Source organism: Melanotaenia boesemani, chromosome 18 (assembly GCF_017639745.1).
Source record: "Melanotaenia boesemani isolate fMelBoe1 chromosome 18, fMelBoe1.pri, whole genome shotgun sequence".
Classification (NCBI taxonomy): Eukaryota; Metazoa; Chordata; class Actinopteri; order Atheriniformes; family Melanotaeniidae; genus Melanotaenia; species Melanotaenia boesemani.
Genome location: NC_055699.1, coordinates 30,774,134 through 30,790,787, shown reverse-complemented (window position 1 = coordinate 30,790,787; position 16,654 = coordinate 30,774,134). Strand labels below are relative to the sequence as shown.

General features: G+C 41.5%; 1 protein-coding gene across 1 annotated transcript in view; it reads left to right on the top strand.

Moving 5' to 3' along the window:
• The first annotated feature begins 3,120 nt into the window (after window positions 1-3,120).
• Window positions 3,121-16,654, top strand: part of c1ql3a (complement component 1, q subcomponent-like 3a) — a 31,704-nt gene continuing 18,170 nt past the window's right edge. Inside the window, exon 1 of the mRNA XM_041968219.1 lies at window positions 3,121-4,031. Within this exon, the coding sequence (XP_041824153.1) occupies window positions 3,441-4,031 (591 nt within the window). The 5' untranslated portion in view covers window positions 3,121-3,440. The remainder of the gene's footprint in view (window positions 4,032-16,654) is intronic.

The following is a 16,654-nucleotide window of genomic DNA, read 5'->3' as shown; positions in this document are numbered from 1 at the left end:
TAAAAACTAAATGAGGGCTCACCGTAAGCTCTTGTGGAAAATGTTTGGAATTTGTAAAAGTCACCTGTTAGAGGACCTGAGTGCTCTGGAGGGTTTGAAGTTTGTTGTTTAGTTTCTCTCTCTCGCAGTTCCAGTGCCAGAAACGAAGCCTCAGTCTTTTCCTGGTTGAGCTGGAGGAAGTTTGCTGACATCCGTGATTTGATTTCTAGGATACCGTTAAAAATGGCATCAGGTGGTTTGGTGTCATCAGGAGACACTGCAACATAAAGCTGTGTGTCATCAGCATAGCCGTGGAAGTTCATGCCATGTCTCCTGATGATATTGCCCAGAACTGAACCCTGTGGGACACCATAGATCAGTTTGTAGCTCTGAGAGAAACATACATCAATGTTTATAAAACAAAACTCTCTATTACTCTATAAATATGATTTAAACCAGTTAAAAACTGTGCCTGAGTCCAATCTCCATGAGTCTGTTTAGAAGAATGGAGTGATCTACAGCGTCAAAGGCAGCACTGAGGTCAAACAGAACCAAATGATGAATGAAAACAAGAAAGAAAAATAAATAAGTGCAATGAAGGCTTATTTTCCTAGTTTTTAAAGTGTTTACTTGATCATAAATAATCACATGGTGAACTTCAAATAATATAAAAACAGCTTTATTTACAAACGGGTCATTAATTGCTCCTGGACTTGGACAGCAGCCTGCAGTCTGGTCCATGAACGCATCACGACCAACATCCTTGCAGTGGCTGAAGAGGAAAGCCGTACACTGTAGAGTCCAATTTCATTACAAAGCCTACTGCACCTCTTACAGTTTATAAAGCTCATTTCCACCTGCTTTTAAGATGTGGTTCATCTACGGAGTGAGTGCTGCATCTCGTCAATCCTCCAGGTGAGTCTGATAGGTATTAACCAGGAAATGTCCTTAATTTCTTAATAAAACTAATTATTATAATGAAAAGACACGGTTGTAGTAAATGTAAATTATTAAAGACCACATTCAGCAGGTGGATCTGGATTTTATGGAGTGATGTTCTTGTTGAGGGAACAGACTGGATGTGTTTGCAGTTTTTTACAATGACGGCTTTAGAAAGACCAGCAACAGAATTAAATCCGTCTAATCTGCAACTTGTTCTTGAATGAATGAAATGGATAAAAAATAGTTTAATTTCCTCTCGAAGGAAATTCTAATGCTTGGATCTGAAATATTCGTGTTCATCTTAAATAAATAAATACTGCACAAAAAGTTATTTTAAAGTCTGACAAAACATGACTGTAGTTTTATTTTTGTTATTTAATGAACAGAACAGCAGAAAACACTAATGCTGATTTTCTTTGAACATGTCGACTTCCGAAGATTTTGATATGAAGATTTTTGTTGTAAAATGTTTTTAGGAAGAACAAATCTGTTCGTATTGGTGAATGAGGACCAGGGAGAGCAAAGCAGAGTCAGGATGCGTATAACTAAAGATATACTTGTGTCACATAATTAAAGACAAAGATTTTACACAATTGCTCTAGAATTTGATTGCAGATAGAAAGTTTTTCTTTATTCTTTGTGTCTTTCCTGGTCTTTTTCACACAAATCTACTCCCATACATTTTCTCTTATTCCTAGGAGACATCAGGGGAAGTTTGACATGTCTAAAGGACACTCAGACATGTGGAGTGGCTGGAATCTAACCACTGACCTGCCATGTGGACTTTGGCTGCTTTTCAGGAGCTCCAACCATGAGAGGTTCATTCTGTCCTCAGACCTCAGAGCACTGGTATTGATCCACGTTTGGTTTCTGACCTTTAACATCAGGACAACGTTCAGATTTATTTAAACCAGGTTTATCATCTTTCAAGACATCTCTGATCCACAGTCCACTTTATCTACCTGTTATTCTTCATTTCCCCTTTAAATTTCACCTTTTCTTTCTGTAAACCTGTTGGCATGGCAACCACACCTCCAGGGTCCTGATGAGGGAGGTACCCCGAACTTCTCCTTACCCACATGTCAAGCAGCAGGGGGCATCAGACCGTCCATCTGATCTGAGAAGCTCCATCCTATTCTCTTTAAACGTTTCGTTTATGGATTATTCCACAGAGGAATCCATTTAATCCGAATTAAAAAACGAATTAAAAGAGTCTGATGTAAGACAGAAAACCTGAAAGGTTGATTCTACTTCTTCATCTGTTCTTTCATTTGAAAAGTGAAACATGTTTTTCTCTGTTCAGTTCACTGTCTTTGTTTAGGACATAAAAATACTGCCTTTCTTTTCCAGATGATAGAAATCTGAATCCTTTAAACCCCAACAGCACCTGATCCTGGTTTAAGGACAGATTTTGTCATGAAGACATTATTCACTCATAAAGTTAATAAAATTGTTTAGTGTATTATTTCTTCTTTCTGTTCCTTGACAAATCTAAATCTGATTAAAAGGCAGTATCATGAGCCGGTCTCTGACCCGGTATCACCAGCCGGTCTCTGGCCCGGTATCACCAGCCGGTCTCTGGCCCGGTATCACCAGCCGGTCTCTGGCCCGGTATCACCAGCCTGTCTCTGACCCGGTATCACGAGCTGGTCCCTGGCCCGGTCCAGCCTTTATAAGGCTGAATCCAGCCATTCATCAATCAGCTCACTCATATTGAGAGAAATGCCGATCCAGTGATCCTCTGTTACCTTCATGCTGTCTTTTCAGGGACATTTTTAAGCAGACATTTGGAGGACTAGTGAAGACAGAGAAGCGCAGACCGGCTTGATTTTAGTGGCATTATTACTCCATCACGGCCTCCTGCGACCATGAGTCGGATGACTTTGTTAAAACTCCCACAAATCTCTTTAAAGGGTTTGTTTGTTTGTTTGTTTGTTTGTTTGTTTGTTTGTTTGTTTGTTTGTGTCAGGTTTTGCTATAAGGTCTACACATGAAGGGCTAACCTGAGACCTGCAGCGGAGCAGCTACAAATAATACAATGATTAACCGTTTTAATAAAAACAGAAATAATAAAAAGATGAGCGCGTGCAGTTGTTTGGATGAGCTGCTCTGTTTCTATTGGATGAGAAAGATACAGCACCTCTCTCTCTCTCACTCACTCACTCTCTCTGATCCCTCTGCTGTTGGACTTGATCAGGAGGACCGTCTTAGTGGTCCTGATCTGTCTAGAGGGTTGTTCATCTAAGAGGACGCGGACAGGACCGGATATGCCGACATGAGACCGAGCAGCTGAACTTTGTCCCGGACCGAAGACGCAGCGCTTCAGGAGACGTGTGTGGAGGAAAGCGCCAAAGGAAGGGGGTCTTTAAACAAGTCACTAGAACCTCTCTTTTCTTCTTAGAACGGCTTCCTCTCCAGCCAGCAAGATTTCTCCCAAAAGCAGGCAGCAGGACCGACCTGCGCTGTCGCGGCTGGTCGGCAGGAAGCGGCTGGTGGCGGCGGGAGTCCTGGGGGTCGTTATGGTTCTGGTTTTGGTCATCCTGATTCCGATTTTGGTCAACTCAGCGGGAACAGCTGCGCACTACGAGATGCTCGGTACTTGTAGGATGGTGTGCGACCCGTACGGAACCAGGTCTCCGACCAGCACCGCCACGGCGGACGCGCCTCCTGATAGCGGCTTGGTTCAGTCCTTACCCACCTTCATCCAGGGTCCGAAAGGAGAACCGGGACGTCCGGGAAAGGCGGGTCCAAGAGGAGCTCCAGGTGAGCCGGGACCACCCGGTCCTGCTGGGCCACCTGGAGATAAAGGTGAACCGGGTAGACCTGGTTTACCGGGACCTCCGGGACCGAGCGCGGCCGCGGGAGCGATCAGCGCGGCCACGTACAGCACCGTGCCGAAGATCGCCTTTTACGCAGGGCTGAAAAAGCAGCACGAGGGCTACGAAGTGCTGAAATTTGACGACGTGGTGACCAACCTGGGGAACCACTACGACCCCACCACGGGAAAGTTCACGTGCTCCATCCCCGGGATTTACTTCTTCACCTATCACGTCCTGATGCGCGGAGGAGACGGGACCAGCATGTGGGCAGACCTCTGCAAGAACAACCAGGTAGGAAACATTTATTTGTTTATTGGTTTGGGTCGACGCGCAGCAGGATGAAGAAACTCTGAACAAACTTCACACAAAGAAGAGGATTCAGCAGGTTTCACCTTTCATACTAGTATAAACATTTATTTATTAATGATTAAAGAAGGAACACAAGGTAAAATCCGAATGATCATATTTGAGGTATTTACAGGCCTGTCTGTAAATCTGTTTTCAAAGAGGGTTTTTTTCTCCTCTGGATCGTGATGCAGTTTTTAAATTGTCACTCCATAAAATTTGAAACTTCTCTCTACAGTTTGTTGTTAAAGCTGCAAAATGCAGCATTTTAAGTTTCTGCATAAAAACAAAACAGATTTCTAAACACATGAATTCACTACAGCAGCCCTGAAGACAGAAGGAAAGAAACATGACACAGAATGCAGCTAAGGTGAGGAAGCCGCTTCAGATATAAACCAGATCACGTTCAGGGTCAGGTTTACATGATGTCACACTTTCCTTTATAAATAAAGTTTTTTAACCTGCTTTTTCTGGGCTGTTCTGATCATCAAACGCTGGAACCAGTTCAGCTTCCTGGAACCAGTTTAAGGCTTCTAGATTTAAAACGTGGCTAAAGGGAAATGTTTTGTTTTGTTGCCTGAGAGAAGACGGAGGGATTTCTGGTTGGTGGACAGAACCAGATCCTTCAGAAGTTTCCTCGGTTGCTACACTATTAGATGAGTTGACATGTCCTCCAATAAACACATTATAGCTGATTTTCTCCCTAACAACGGCTAAGCCAGCATCGTCTTCCTCCCGCCTCTCCTCTGAGATCCCTCCAGCCAGTAATAGTCAGGCTGGTGTCTTGCTCTGTTACCCTCTCTCCTTCTTTTCCTCACTTCCTCTGATAATGTTCTCTTGGTTTCCTTTTTTTAATTCTTGTTGAATAGCCATGATGAGTTTAGGGACCTCACGATCACGGATATTCTTGGTACAATTATTGTCAAAGAAATAATTACGATTTTACAATTTTCACGATTATTATGTGTAAATTAATTTCCCAGCACTATAATGTGTAAAATCACCTGAACACTCCTCATATGTCTATTAGTTTTTGTTATTTCTGCATGTAAAGTAAGTAGGAAGCTGAATCTCAGTGACGGCGCCTCCTGGGCTGCTTAGAAATGTTCCATCTTCATCAGTCATGTTGTTGTGTGACCTTCATTTAAATTCAATATGTAACTGATATTAAAATGATTCCTTATACAACCTCTGGTTATTCTGTTGTTCTGTTCAGAAGCTGCAAAGTTACGTCCCAGTTATCTCTGTGTCCTCATTAGACCTCTAGTGGACACGGATGTTTTCAGATGGTCGACAAATGAAAGTTGATGCCAAACATTAACCAACAGTCTGAAACGATGAGTGCAAAATGATGGATTTATTATCACCTTATTATTATTTTTACTTGGGCTGTCAAAAATAACGCGTTAACAGCGTCAATTAATTTATGTAATTTATTGTGTTAATTTTTTTTTTCTGTTATGACTGCGGGACGTGGAGATGCATGATGGAGAAGTTCAGCTGGTGGTTCTATGGATGAATTTGAGAATAAATCAGCGTTAATGGAACAACATGGACGTCGCCTGCATGGAGAATGTGGTGTTTTAACACACACTCTTTTCCCGGTGAGAGGGCTCCACACCTGCACTCTAGAGGATCTCTGGTGGTCTCTGTGCAGTGACAGCTGTCGGTGATCAGCTGATCGGCTTTTGTTGCGTTCAGCTGAGAAGGAGGAAACTTGAGGTTCATTGTTCATATCGTCACATATTTACCCCAAAGTGTTTATTTTGGCAGGACACAGCTTAAAGGATGTAGCTGTAGACAGGATTTATAGTTCAGATATGAAGGGGCGGGTCTAGAAAAGTTCTGATGGGGCCAAGCAGGAGCACTAACCAGGAAAAAAGTGTAAAACCTGTAGAACAAGCAGTCAATGATGTATTTTACCAGCAGGTGTTTACTTTGGGTGATGCTTCAATGATAAAAGAAAAAGCTGTTTTTATCCAGATCATCAGTTTTATCAGAGTTTCTTCATCAATGTCGGCTGTTTAACTTCAGTCGTCACATCTGCTGCTTTTAGGACAGAAATTATCACCATGGAGACGGTTGGTGAGATGATGTTATATAAGTTCTGAATTCTGATCTAAAACATGGTAGAGATGATTTAGAACAACATATAGAAGTACATTTCATGCTGCATTTACTGACCCTGGGACATCTGACATTTACCCAAGAGAAGCTCAGTTAACAGTAAATATTTGTAGCATCGACTCGTTCTGGTGATACGATGCAGTAAAAACAAGCAGATTTCAGGCAGAGTTGCGGATGGTGATTAAATATTTTGAAATTATTTGAAATTTGACTATTTTTATCATGATTTTTACTCTGAAAGATCCATGCTTCCTTTGTTCTGGCAACACCTCTTCCCACCAGTAAACGCCTCCCCCTCTCCCCCACTCGCCATCATCCTCAGGTGTGCAGCGTTGTGTAAGTTCATGCTTCTCAGTCAGTTTAAAATGAAGTTCATGTTCATAGTTCACATTTTCAGTTTTGAACTAGTTCATAGTTCAGATCATTTCAGCTGTTTTAACCTGAGCCTGAACCAGAGAAACCTGTAACTAACCAACTAACTAACCAACTAACCGTTGCTGGGAAGTCAGACCCCTGACGGCTGCAGGCAGTGTGTTTGGCTCGTTCAGGGCTGTTGGTGGGGGGGGGTTGCCCTTTCCTAATGGCTTTTTTTTATTGGCGAGGACCTGCAGATATCCTGAGGACACTTTTACTTGTAGATTGATGAACTCAAACCAGCAGCCTTCTGAGCGACAGATGATCCCTCCACCCTGAGAGCTGCAGCTACTTCTTATAGAAAAAATACTGCCTCCCAAACAGTATTTGGGCTGAAGTGTCATCAGGGTACAGTAAGCACAGTGGTCATGGCAAATATCTGAAAACTGCATTTATTTATTTATCCATGCATGTAGCTGGTGATCACCACTTCATGTTGAGTACTATTTAAGACACTAGATGCTCGTGATGTCGTCTGTCGGGTTGCATCCACCATCCAGTCATCTACCAGAAAGTTGAAACATCCTCTTGCTGAGGCTGGATGGGGTTGTTAGAGCTCATCTGATTGGTCGGTTGCTGTGATGGGACCCTGATAAAGATCAGTTCATCTGCAGCCACAGTTCGTCTTTATGTCTGGAAATGAACCGGCTTCCATTCACATTAGCTCATTTAGAGCTTCTTTTCCTTATTTACAGGCATTAAGAAATAATGTTTTATTTCCACAGTTTTACATTAAATAGTATCATGACTGTTTGTGTCAAATATTTAAAACACATTCTTATATGATTAGAGCCATTTTTCAAAGTCAGAACCCTTTAAAGTTTTTACAGAAATCACCTGGTCTAGTCCTGATGGAGAAGCAGGTAAACCTCCTAACTGGGTTGATAAAGGAGGATCTCCATACATGGATACATCCATCAGCCACACAGAGATCCAGGAAAACCTTCTTCAGATGGCTGCTGTCGTCATTCAGAGGTCAGATGTGTGACTGAGGGCAGCTTGGACGATGAAGACTCAGTAAAGACGTCTTCCTCGGGCTCTTTAGGTAAAAACAAGCATGAGAGAATTTCCCATCATGTGAAAATATAAACACACAAAGACTGAACATCAGACATGAGAAACGACCAGTAAACAAACGCTTGAAAGGAAGTGGATTTTCTGTCCAACTTTCATGGCGTGGTGATCAGAATTTGTGGTTAAAACAACGGGGGAGGTACAGGGAGGGGGGCTCCCATCTAAACTCCCCGCTGGGGCATCAAGAGGGAGATTTAAAAATGGTCCCCTCACAGGTTGTGTTTTATTTCCCATCAAATAATCTAATTTTAAAAAGCATCCATTTCTCAGCCTTGTGTGTTTATGCATTTTTAAAATAGAATTTAGATTAAATTTAGATTTATTATGTTTTTCCAGTTTTATAGCCCAAACCACTGTGGTCTCTACTGGCTAAAGGAGGCTAATAACCAGGACTGACCTCAGTCCTGCTTAACATTTGTGCATTTTAAGATTTAACGATGATGCAAGTGTGTTTCTAAACTAAGATATATTCGATCTGTTACAATGAGCCGACTCGATTCAGGAGATGTTGTTTCTGCAGACCTTCTGTTATGAGCCGCCACAGCAGGGGCTAATAATCGGCTATATGTGGCTGTTAGAAGAATTTTCTGATCCTGATGGACTTTTAGACATTTTTTCCAGTATAAACCGTACACTAAAATACACGTGTGTGCTGGTGATGTGGGAAGTCATGGTGCATGCCCCAAATTTAGACTCCTCCAAAAGCTCCTGTGTAATTTAAACTGTGTCAGAATTAAAAAAAACCTTCAGTAGACGTCCAGACATAAGACCAGACATTAGTCCAAATGTACATCCAGACAGCAGACGAGTAAAAAACAAAACAAGTAAACAATAGTACAAACTTAATTTAAATTCTCCAGCTATTGGAGTTTGACCATATCTCCCCTTTAATAGTCTCCAAATGGTTTCCAAAAGTCTTCATACAAACTCAGTTTATTTTCTAACATGTAATTCTTTATATGTTAAAATTCTTTCCACTCAGCCATACATTTGATTCAAGCTCCTCTTGCAGGCTGTTTGCTTTGTCTGTAATGAAACCATATTTTATAAATCAGCTTCATAATTCTGTGGTGAATGTCTGGTGAATAAAATTGTTTTGGGGTCGAGTGGAGAATTTACAAACATATATCAAATTTTTCAACGTTGTCACATTCCCAAATGCAGTATATTTGTACATATATTGTATGGACCTACGTACCTTTTGCTTCGTTCCATAAAGCATGCGCCAGGTATTTTCTTGTTGTATGTATTGAGCCTGATGGGTTATACAGGTCTACATTAACCCCTTAATTTAGAGTCATTTAAGTTAGTGTTTGCTGTTTGGGACGAGCTTCTGTATGATCCAATCATCATTTGAATGATCCGTTTTTAGTTCTTCCCTCCATGTGTTCTGTCCAGTCACTGATGTCTCATTCGAACCAGATGGCAGATAATTTTATACTGATGAGATCCAACCTGCACTGTTATGCTTTTTAGTGAAGCTTTCCTCAAGAGTTCCTTTCCAAAAATGTAAACACAGGAATTTCTAATGTTTTATTTTCCATAGAGGACATAAAACTCTGTACCAGTCATTTATAATATTTTCAAATATTATATTTATAATATTAGTCCCACATCTTTGCCCATAGTTTGAACCCAGCATCCAGCGTACCTGTTTGAAATGAGACATTAGCCCAAATCAGATTAAACTGTGACAGTTGGTTTAATATTTTCATATGTTTCTTTACTGTAAGCCATACCTTAATCATATTCACTATAATAGGATGAGCTGCATTATTTTTCAGATATTTTAAATCTGCTGAGTCCAAATATAAATGGAGAGGTATCTGTGCATGTTGTGCTAACCAGGTGTGTACACGCTATAGAAACAACTAGCAGTGCGCACAATTAACATCAGATTAAAACACAGTATTCACATAAATGCTGTACAGCATCATTAATATTAATAATCACAGTAATGTAACAGTGATAATAATAACAGTAATGATAAGGAAATAAAAGAACTTTGTACGTTTTTATTTTGTGACTGTACACTGTTAGACCTGCTAGTGTTCACCGGTTAAATCCAAGCATGTGGGCAGCGATGGTTCAGTGTGAGCTACGGGGAACAGAGCTGATTGTCAGGTCTGACAGCTGCAGGCAGGAATGACCAGAGGTGTCTCCGTCAGACAGGACGGAGCTGTTCAGTGACGTCACTGTGGCGTGCATCGGGTGGAGAGCAGATGATCGCTTGGACATTCGCTCTCTACCTCATCTGCATCTCAGGAGCAGCCTAGCACAGAGCTGGCTTTCCTCACCAGTTCGTTCAGTCTTTTCTGGTCTGCAGCTGTAATGCTGCAGCCACACAAGATGGCTGATGCTACCACTGAGTCATCAAAGCTCCTCAGCAGCGTCCTTTGCACCCCTCAGCTGATTCTGACCCTTTTTATAGAGAGCCTTGGTGTTATCTGTCCAGTCCAGTTTGTTGTCCTGGGGAGCACCCGGGTATTTCTAAGAGTTCACAAGTTCCATACCTGTTTCCTGGATGTCCGCTGGAGTGGGGGAGAGATCCAGACAGAAGTCCAGACATCACATGACCAGACGTAAGTCCAGTCCAAATGCAGAAAAAGCCTTTCTGAGTGATGCTTTCCTTCTTTCTTTCTCCTCCTTCTGTTCTCTGACCATATTAACAGTGATGAGGAGATTTTAATCCCCAGTTTTCCTGATCTGGTGAAGCTATCTTACCTGTCCAGGTGCTTGATGACTTCACTGACATTGATTCTTACACACACCCACATGGTTCTCATCTTGGCCTAGATGATTATGTTTATTGTTGGTGTTTCAGATGGATGTAGAAGCTGGAAGCAGATATCTGCCCCGTGTCTCCATCAGCTGGTAAGGACCATGAGGACGAGATGTCGACGCCGTCCTCAGAGACAGGAGCTGTACGCCTACTAGGGAGTTTACTCTACTCCAATTTTACACGTAATCCAGACACCTATAATAATGCCACAGGGGCCCACTCTGGCACCACCTGTGGATTTATGCTGAAATCTGATTGGCTCCTGATAATGTGCTCCTGTCCAGTCCATGGTTGGCTCTAGAGTTGAGTACAAGTAACAACCTTAAACCTTAACCTTAAACCTGAGACTGGGACCAACCAGTGGCTGGAAATAACCAAATAAAACTAACACTCGTCTGTACATGACCACATAACAGCAGCAGTAGTTATTCTGCGAGGACATTGAACACACCACCACTGGTCCTGTTGCTCCAGCATCTTCTTTGTTGTTTAATGTAGTTTATTCCAATGAGTTTATGGCCTTTATTACAATCAAACAGTACTCAGTATTATGATTATGATGTCTATAAGCCATGGCAGGTGAGAAAGATGCTGTTAACATGCTCGCTAGTCGTGTGGTAAATATACGTTTCCTGCTGATCTAAGTTGAAATGAAGTTCTGACCCAGGATGTCAGGATTTAGTGGTGGGATGTCGGTACACGTGTCAGGTCTGCACAGAAAGAGCGTTTCGTTCTTTTTCTAATCAGATTTATGATGGTTTTCCTTTTTTTCTGCCTTCGTGCTGTTAATGCCGCATCCGAAGAAAACCCAGAAAATGTGATTTGTTTCTCAGATTGTAATCGGACCAGACAGCTCCAGGTGATCAGATCAGGCTGATGGCCTGATTTTACTTCATCTTTATTACAGCGTGCTGTTTTCATAGCTTGATGATTTCCTTTTCTTCTTTTTTAACCTTCCCCTTGTGTTGGCGTTGGCTCCAGCCCGTTCTTAGGTTTTAAATGTGTGAAAGAACCACATAAATATGTCTGTTGCACAGAGGCTTTTTGACTTTGTCAGGAACCTCTATTTATTCAAAATAAAGCAAAAAAAAAAAAAAAAAATCTCTTCATTATAAAACACTCTTGATGAAATTATAACCTTTGTGTTGTTAGGGTTGGTTTTGACCCTGTTGTAAAAATAAGATTATAAAGCAATAACTAGTCATCCAACATGCTGCCAATCATCGGGGCTTTGTTCTCTTTTTGTGTAGTTTTCACCTGCACACATGTCCAGGTACACCAGCTGGGCGTGTACAGAGTTCTGTCGAGAACATGCAGAGTGCAAGTCTGTAATGTTTTTTGTAAAAGTGAGCAGCAAAGCGATGAGGATGTGCGGCTTTCTGAGAAAGACGGTCAAATCTGTCAGGACGGCATGATGCAGGTCAGCTCTGCAAATGTCGTCATGATGGAGTCACAAGGTTTGCAGTTAAGAGGCAGTGACATCAACACATGTTTTGAGCTGTTTATGTCAGTGTCAGTAAAGCTTGGAGAAACTGAAAGAAAAAAAAAACTGTTTTTTGTCCTTTTTTTTGAGGCAAGTGTTTCTGGGTCAAAACTGACCTGTAACACCATAGATGCTACTATAGTTAATAATACTAAATAATAATAATAAAAACTCATTTATTTAATAAATATGTTCTAATACCCCTCAGTAATAGTCAGGTAACACAACAACCTTTTACTCATTTATATGATGCTCGTGAGATTCATTTTACCATCTTTTTTTTTATTGAAACTGAGGGGCAAATTGACCCACAGCAAAAACATTCAAATCAATTTTTTCATGAATAAGGACGACTGACAAGGTAACCAAGAGATAAGAAAGAAACTGGATGATAGATAATTGTTTTTTCTGTATTTGCAGCTAATTCAAGACATGGGTCAAACTGACCCATTAACATAAGAGATGATGGAAAACTAACACAAGAGGAAGGTTAACTTGTCCCGTCCAGCTTCATGACAGCAGAACGGTGGTCTGGCTGTCGTATGCCAAGACGAGCTTTATGAGGCTGCTCTTAATACTTCATTATTCATCATTTTTACATTTACCTACAAGAAAAGAGGATGAACAGAAGAGAACAAGAGAGGGAAGAAAAGGACCCAGCATCAGCTGATGTTTTACAGACCATAATAAGAGTGTGAAATTGTTCTCAGGAAGTGTGACGCTGCTCTGCAAATAATTTAATTTTTAAAAAACGATCAGGTCTCAACTTCCTGTCTGGTTCTACTGCGGCCTGCCGGAGAAGAGACGAGGCCGTTTAAAAAAGTTTGTTTTGGTTCGATAAATTCATACTCCACGAGAATCTGTGGCCGTGAGTGTGTGTGTGTGTGTGTGTATTATGTGGTTAATATTTAACGTGAAGCTTTGCCGGTGGCAGGGCAGGGTTGTCTTTAAAAGCCAAATATGATGTAAAGATTTTCCTACTTTCACAGAGCCTCAATCAGCTGTTTGTTAAGTGTAATAAGAGACTGCTTCTCCCTCAGGTTAGAAAACCCTAGAAGAAACGTACGGACACAAATTCAGCTGTTCTGTGTGTAGTTCAATAACTTGCCTTTCCAGATTAAATATTTGTTCTTGATCTTGGATTTTGTGACATAATTTTTAAATACATGTGACTCACAGTCCAGTGTGACTTAAATATATCCCAGAGGAGATATCTATATCTAAATCTATATCTAAATCTAAATCTAAATCTAAATCTAAATCTATATCTGTATCTATGTAAAATACTTACAGTATAACCTGTTTCAGAAGCGATGGTTCTGTCATAAACGCCTGTTGTCCTTTTTTCATGTAAACGTCTGCTTCGTTTCATGTTCATATGACTGGAAAACACTGCTGCATTTCACTTTTACATCACGATTTGCACGTCAGGGCTGCAGTAATTTATAAATAAATGAACATTTAGTAAAATCTCGTATCTCTGTCTTTGCCATTCTGCTAAATGTTCAAATGGTTTCCACTGATAAAAAATGCAGCTAATGCAGCTCATTAATGATAGTGGGCACAGGACACACACCCAGAGGAGGGCTGTTCTGGCTGCTGTCTGGTGGTGTCTTTTCCATGACAATGTCCTGTCCTGTGCGTGTCTCCGTGGTGATCAGCCTGTCAGCAGCAGATCTAATCTGTGGGGTAAAGCAGTGTTGCAGCGCTGCTCTGCCAAGCACATCCTTCCTCCTGCCTGTCACTCACACTGTAATACTGCTGCAAACATCTCTGAGATTAGACTTTTTAACACGTTCAGAGGGGAAAAAACCTGCTGAGATTACTCGTCTGCAAAACACTGACGTATTTATGCAGCCAGCAAAAGCTAAAACTAGGGCTGTCAGTCATTCAAGAGACGTAATCACGATTAATCGCATGAGTATCCCCAGTTAACTCGCGATTAATCACAGATTTATTATCTGTTCCTGAATGCACCATAACAGGATATTTATCATGTTTTTAATCCTCCTGTAAGCAGTTACGTACCTGCAGGTATAGAATGAGGCACTTTGGTTAAATTTACTCACCTGAGGTTGAATGACTTTACACACTCACACACACACACACATTTGAGACGCGTCGTACTACGGTGGTGACTCAGTTCACATCTACAGCAGATAAAATGACCGCAGTCTCGTCCAGAGAAGCATCTTGTCCGTGTAAAAGACCCATTCTGTGTCTGCTTCTTCTTCAGAACAACAACCTAATTTCTGCATCACTTCCTGAAACTACACCTGCGCTAATCACACGTCCAAAAAAATAGCATGTCATTAACATATCACTAGCGTGTTGACTTTGACAGGCCTAAATAAAATAAAAGGTAAATGTAAAAATGTTGTTTCTTATCTATAAATAAAAGAAGTTAAAGGCAGGATGAGCTGGGAGCAGTGTTAGGTGTCTGAAACATGGCTGGAGGAACTTAGACTGGAGTCTCCGCCTGGTTTCCAGCCTGTACGAGCGGCAGAGACATCAGAAGTAAATAAACTGTTAACACGTTGACCACCACATCTCACATTCACCCATTCCCCCACACACAGCACTTCTACTGTTCATACCTGTTTAACTATCACACTCATCCACACCCAGATAGACACATTGGGAGGCAACAGAAGGTTCAGTGTCTTTCCCAAGGACACTTCGACATGTACTCAGGGAAGCCAGGAATCAATCCACCAACTTTCTGGTTCGTAGACTACCGCCCTGCCTCCTGAGCTACCGCTGTCCCAGTGACAAAAGTCAAAACCGAAGTGGTAAAAGTAAGGGAGGAGGTAGTGGAGTAGCTGTTAACAGCCGTGGACATGTCCCTACCGAGGACAGAATCTGTGTCCAGGATGCTGAACTTAAGCTGAGTTTCCATCCACATCTTGTGGGTCTTTACAGTTAATGAGAAATAAAATCAAATCCTGATCTCCTTTCACATTTACATGTGATCACATGCAGGACATGTCTCTGTAAGAAACTTCCTGTTTAGAGGTGAATGTTTTGCTACCAGCTTTAACAATAAACACCACACAGCTCTGCTAGTTCCACCAGAGTCCCGAGTCTGCTTCACCTCTGCTGGGTAAAGTGAAGGAAGCTAACCCTGAAGCTAGCTGCAGCTTCACCCAGGCGGAATCACCTCTCCTCCGCCTCCCGACTCCGGTTTGCAGGTGGAAAAAGGAAAGTTTAGCAGCTGTCTCTGGCAAAGTTGTCCCCAGTAGTGGAGGCAGCAGACCAGAGCAGCACGGCTACTAAACCCCCAGAAATGTTACTTTAGGAGCAATAAGACAGATGGAAAGATGAGGAAAATAACTTTTGTCTTTTTCTGTGGGCACAGTGTTTAGTTCACCTTAAAGCAGAGAAGCTGCAGGTTCAATACCGATGTCTCTCTGTTCCACTTTCTCATCTACTTGCTACACTATAAAGGACACTATAGCCTACAGAATGTTGAATGTATCAGAAAGTAAAGAACACTTCCATATGGAACACACACACATTACACAAATAACATCTCAGACATGGTGACACCTGATCAATGGCCAGAAAGTGTTGTTCGGAAACAACACACTGATGTCACTCAGCTTTATACTTTTTTCATTTTTTCTATATATTTTTAAAACCATGTACAGTAGTTTTAATTTAGGTACATATTTTTATTATTCTCATATTTTGTGAGTTTTGTGCCTTTCTAAAATGTCATTGTGTGGAACACTTGGGAGTAAAGTTGCTTTACATGGAAGTTAATTGTAGCCTGCTTAGTTTTCGTTGTGCCACAAAGTTTTTTCCAAAATAGTGATCTCGCTGTCACAGCGTGGGGATGACGAGGTTAGAAACAGACATGCTGATCTGCGTATGTAAAGGCAGAAGGTGAAAATCTTCATGCATGGAAGATTTTAACATCAGGAATATTAGTTAAAAAGAAACCGTAGAGCCGAGCATTTTATTGTTGAAAGCAAAGCTTTCTAGTTTTTAAAAGATTGATTTTTGTCAGAGGATCATGATCCCAGTTCACATGGGGAAAGATTATGATTCACATGCAGTCCTGCCATCATGTCCTGACAGACTGGTGTTATTCTGGTAGCTGTGCCCGTAAGGCTCTGAATGATGGTGGGCTGTCATGGCTGACATGTCTCTATACATGGCATGGAGGTCTGGGACAGTGCTTATGGCAGCCCGGGGTGGTCTCCCTCTTTTTAAACAGAGTACCAGAAGCTGTTTTCCAACTAAGAAGGATCACATTCTGAGTCTCGCTGGGAAAATCTTTGCTGGGGTGTTTTAGAAAAGAGCGTAGCAAACAGTTCATCCTAATATTTAGGAGAAACTGTGTGGTTTTCAGCCTGGTCAGGGAACACAGGACCAGTGTTTCACCTTTACAAGACTCATAGAGATATGTTTGTCCAAGAAGTCTTCATGTGGACTTTGAAAAGACTTACAACCATTTCATAAATGCATTGTCCTGTGAAAAGGGGTAGGGAAAATTCTGTATATAGCTGTGAAGGACATAGTTTCTACAGCTAGAAGCTGGAGGGCTTCTGGTTCAGTCACCACCTGTGCTTAATGGTAACGATGGGGACGTGTTGACTTTCAACAGACTTCCAACAGGTGTTGTGGTGATTTGCAGGTGAGTGTGAAACAGCTGGGATGAAAATGACCACCTCCAAGTCTGAG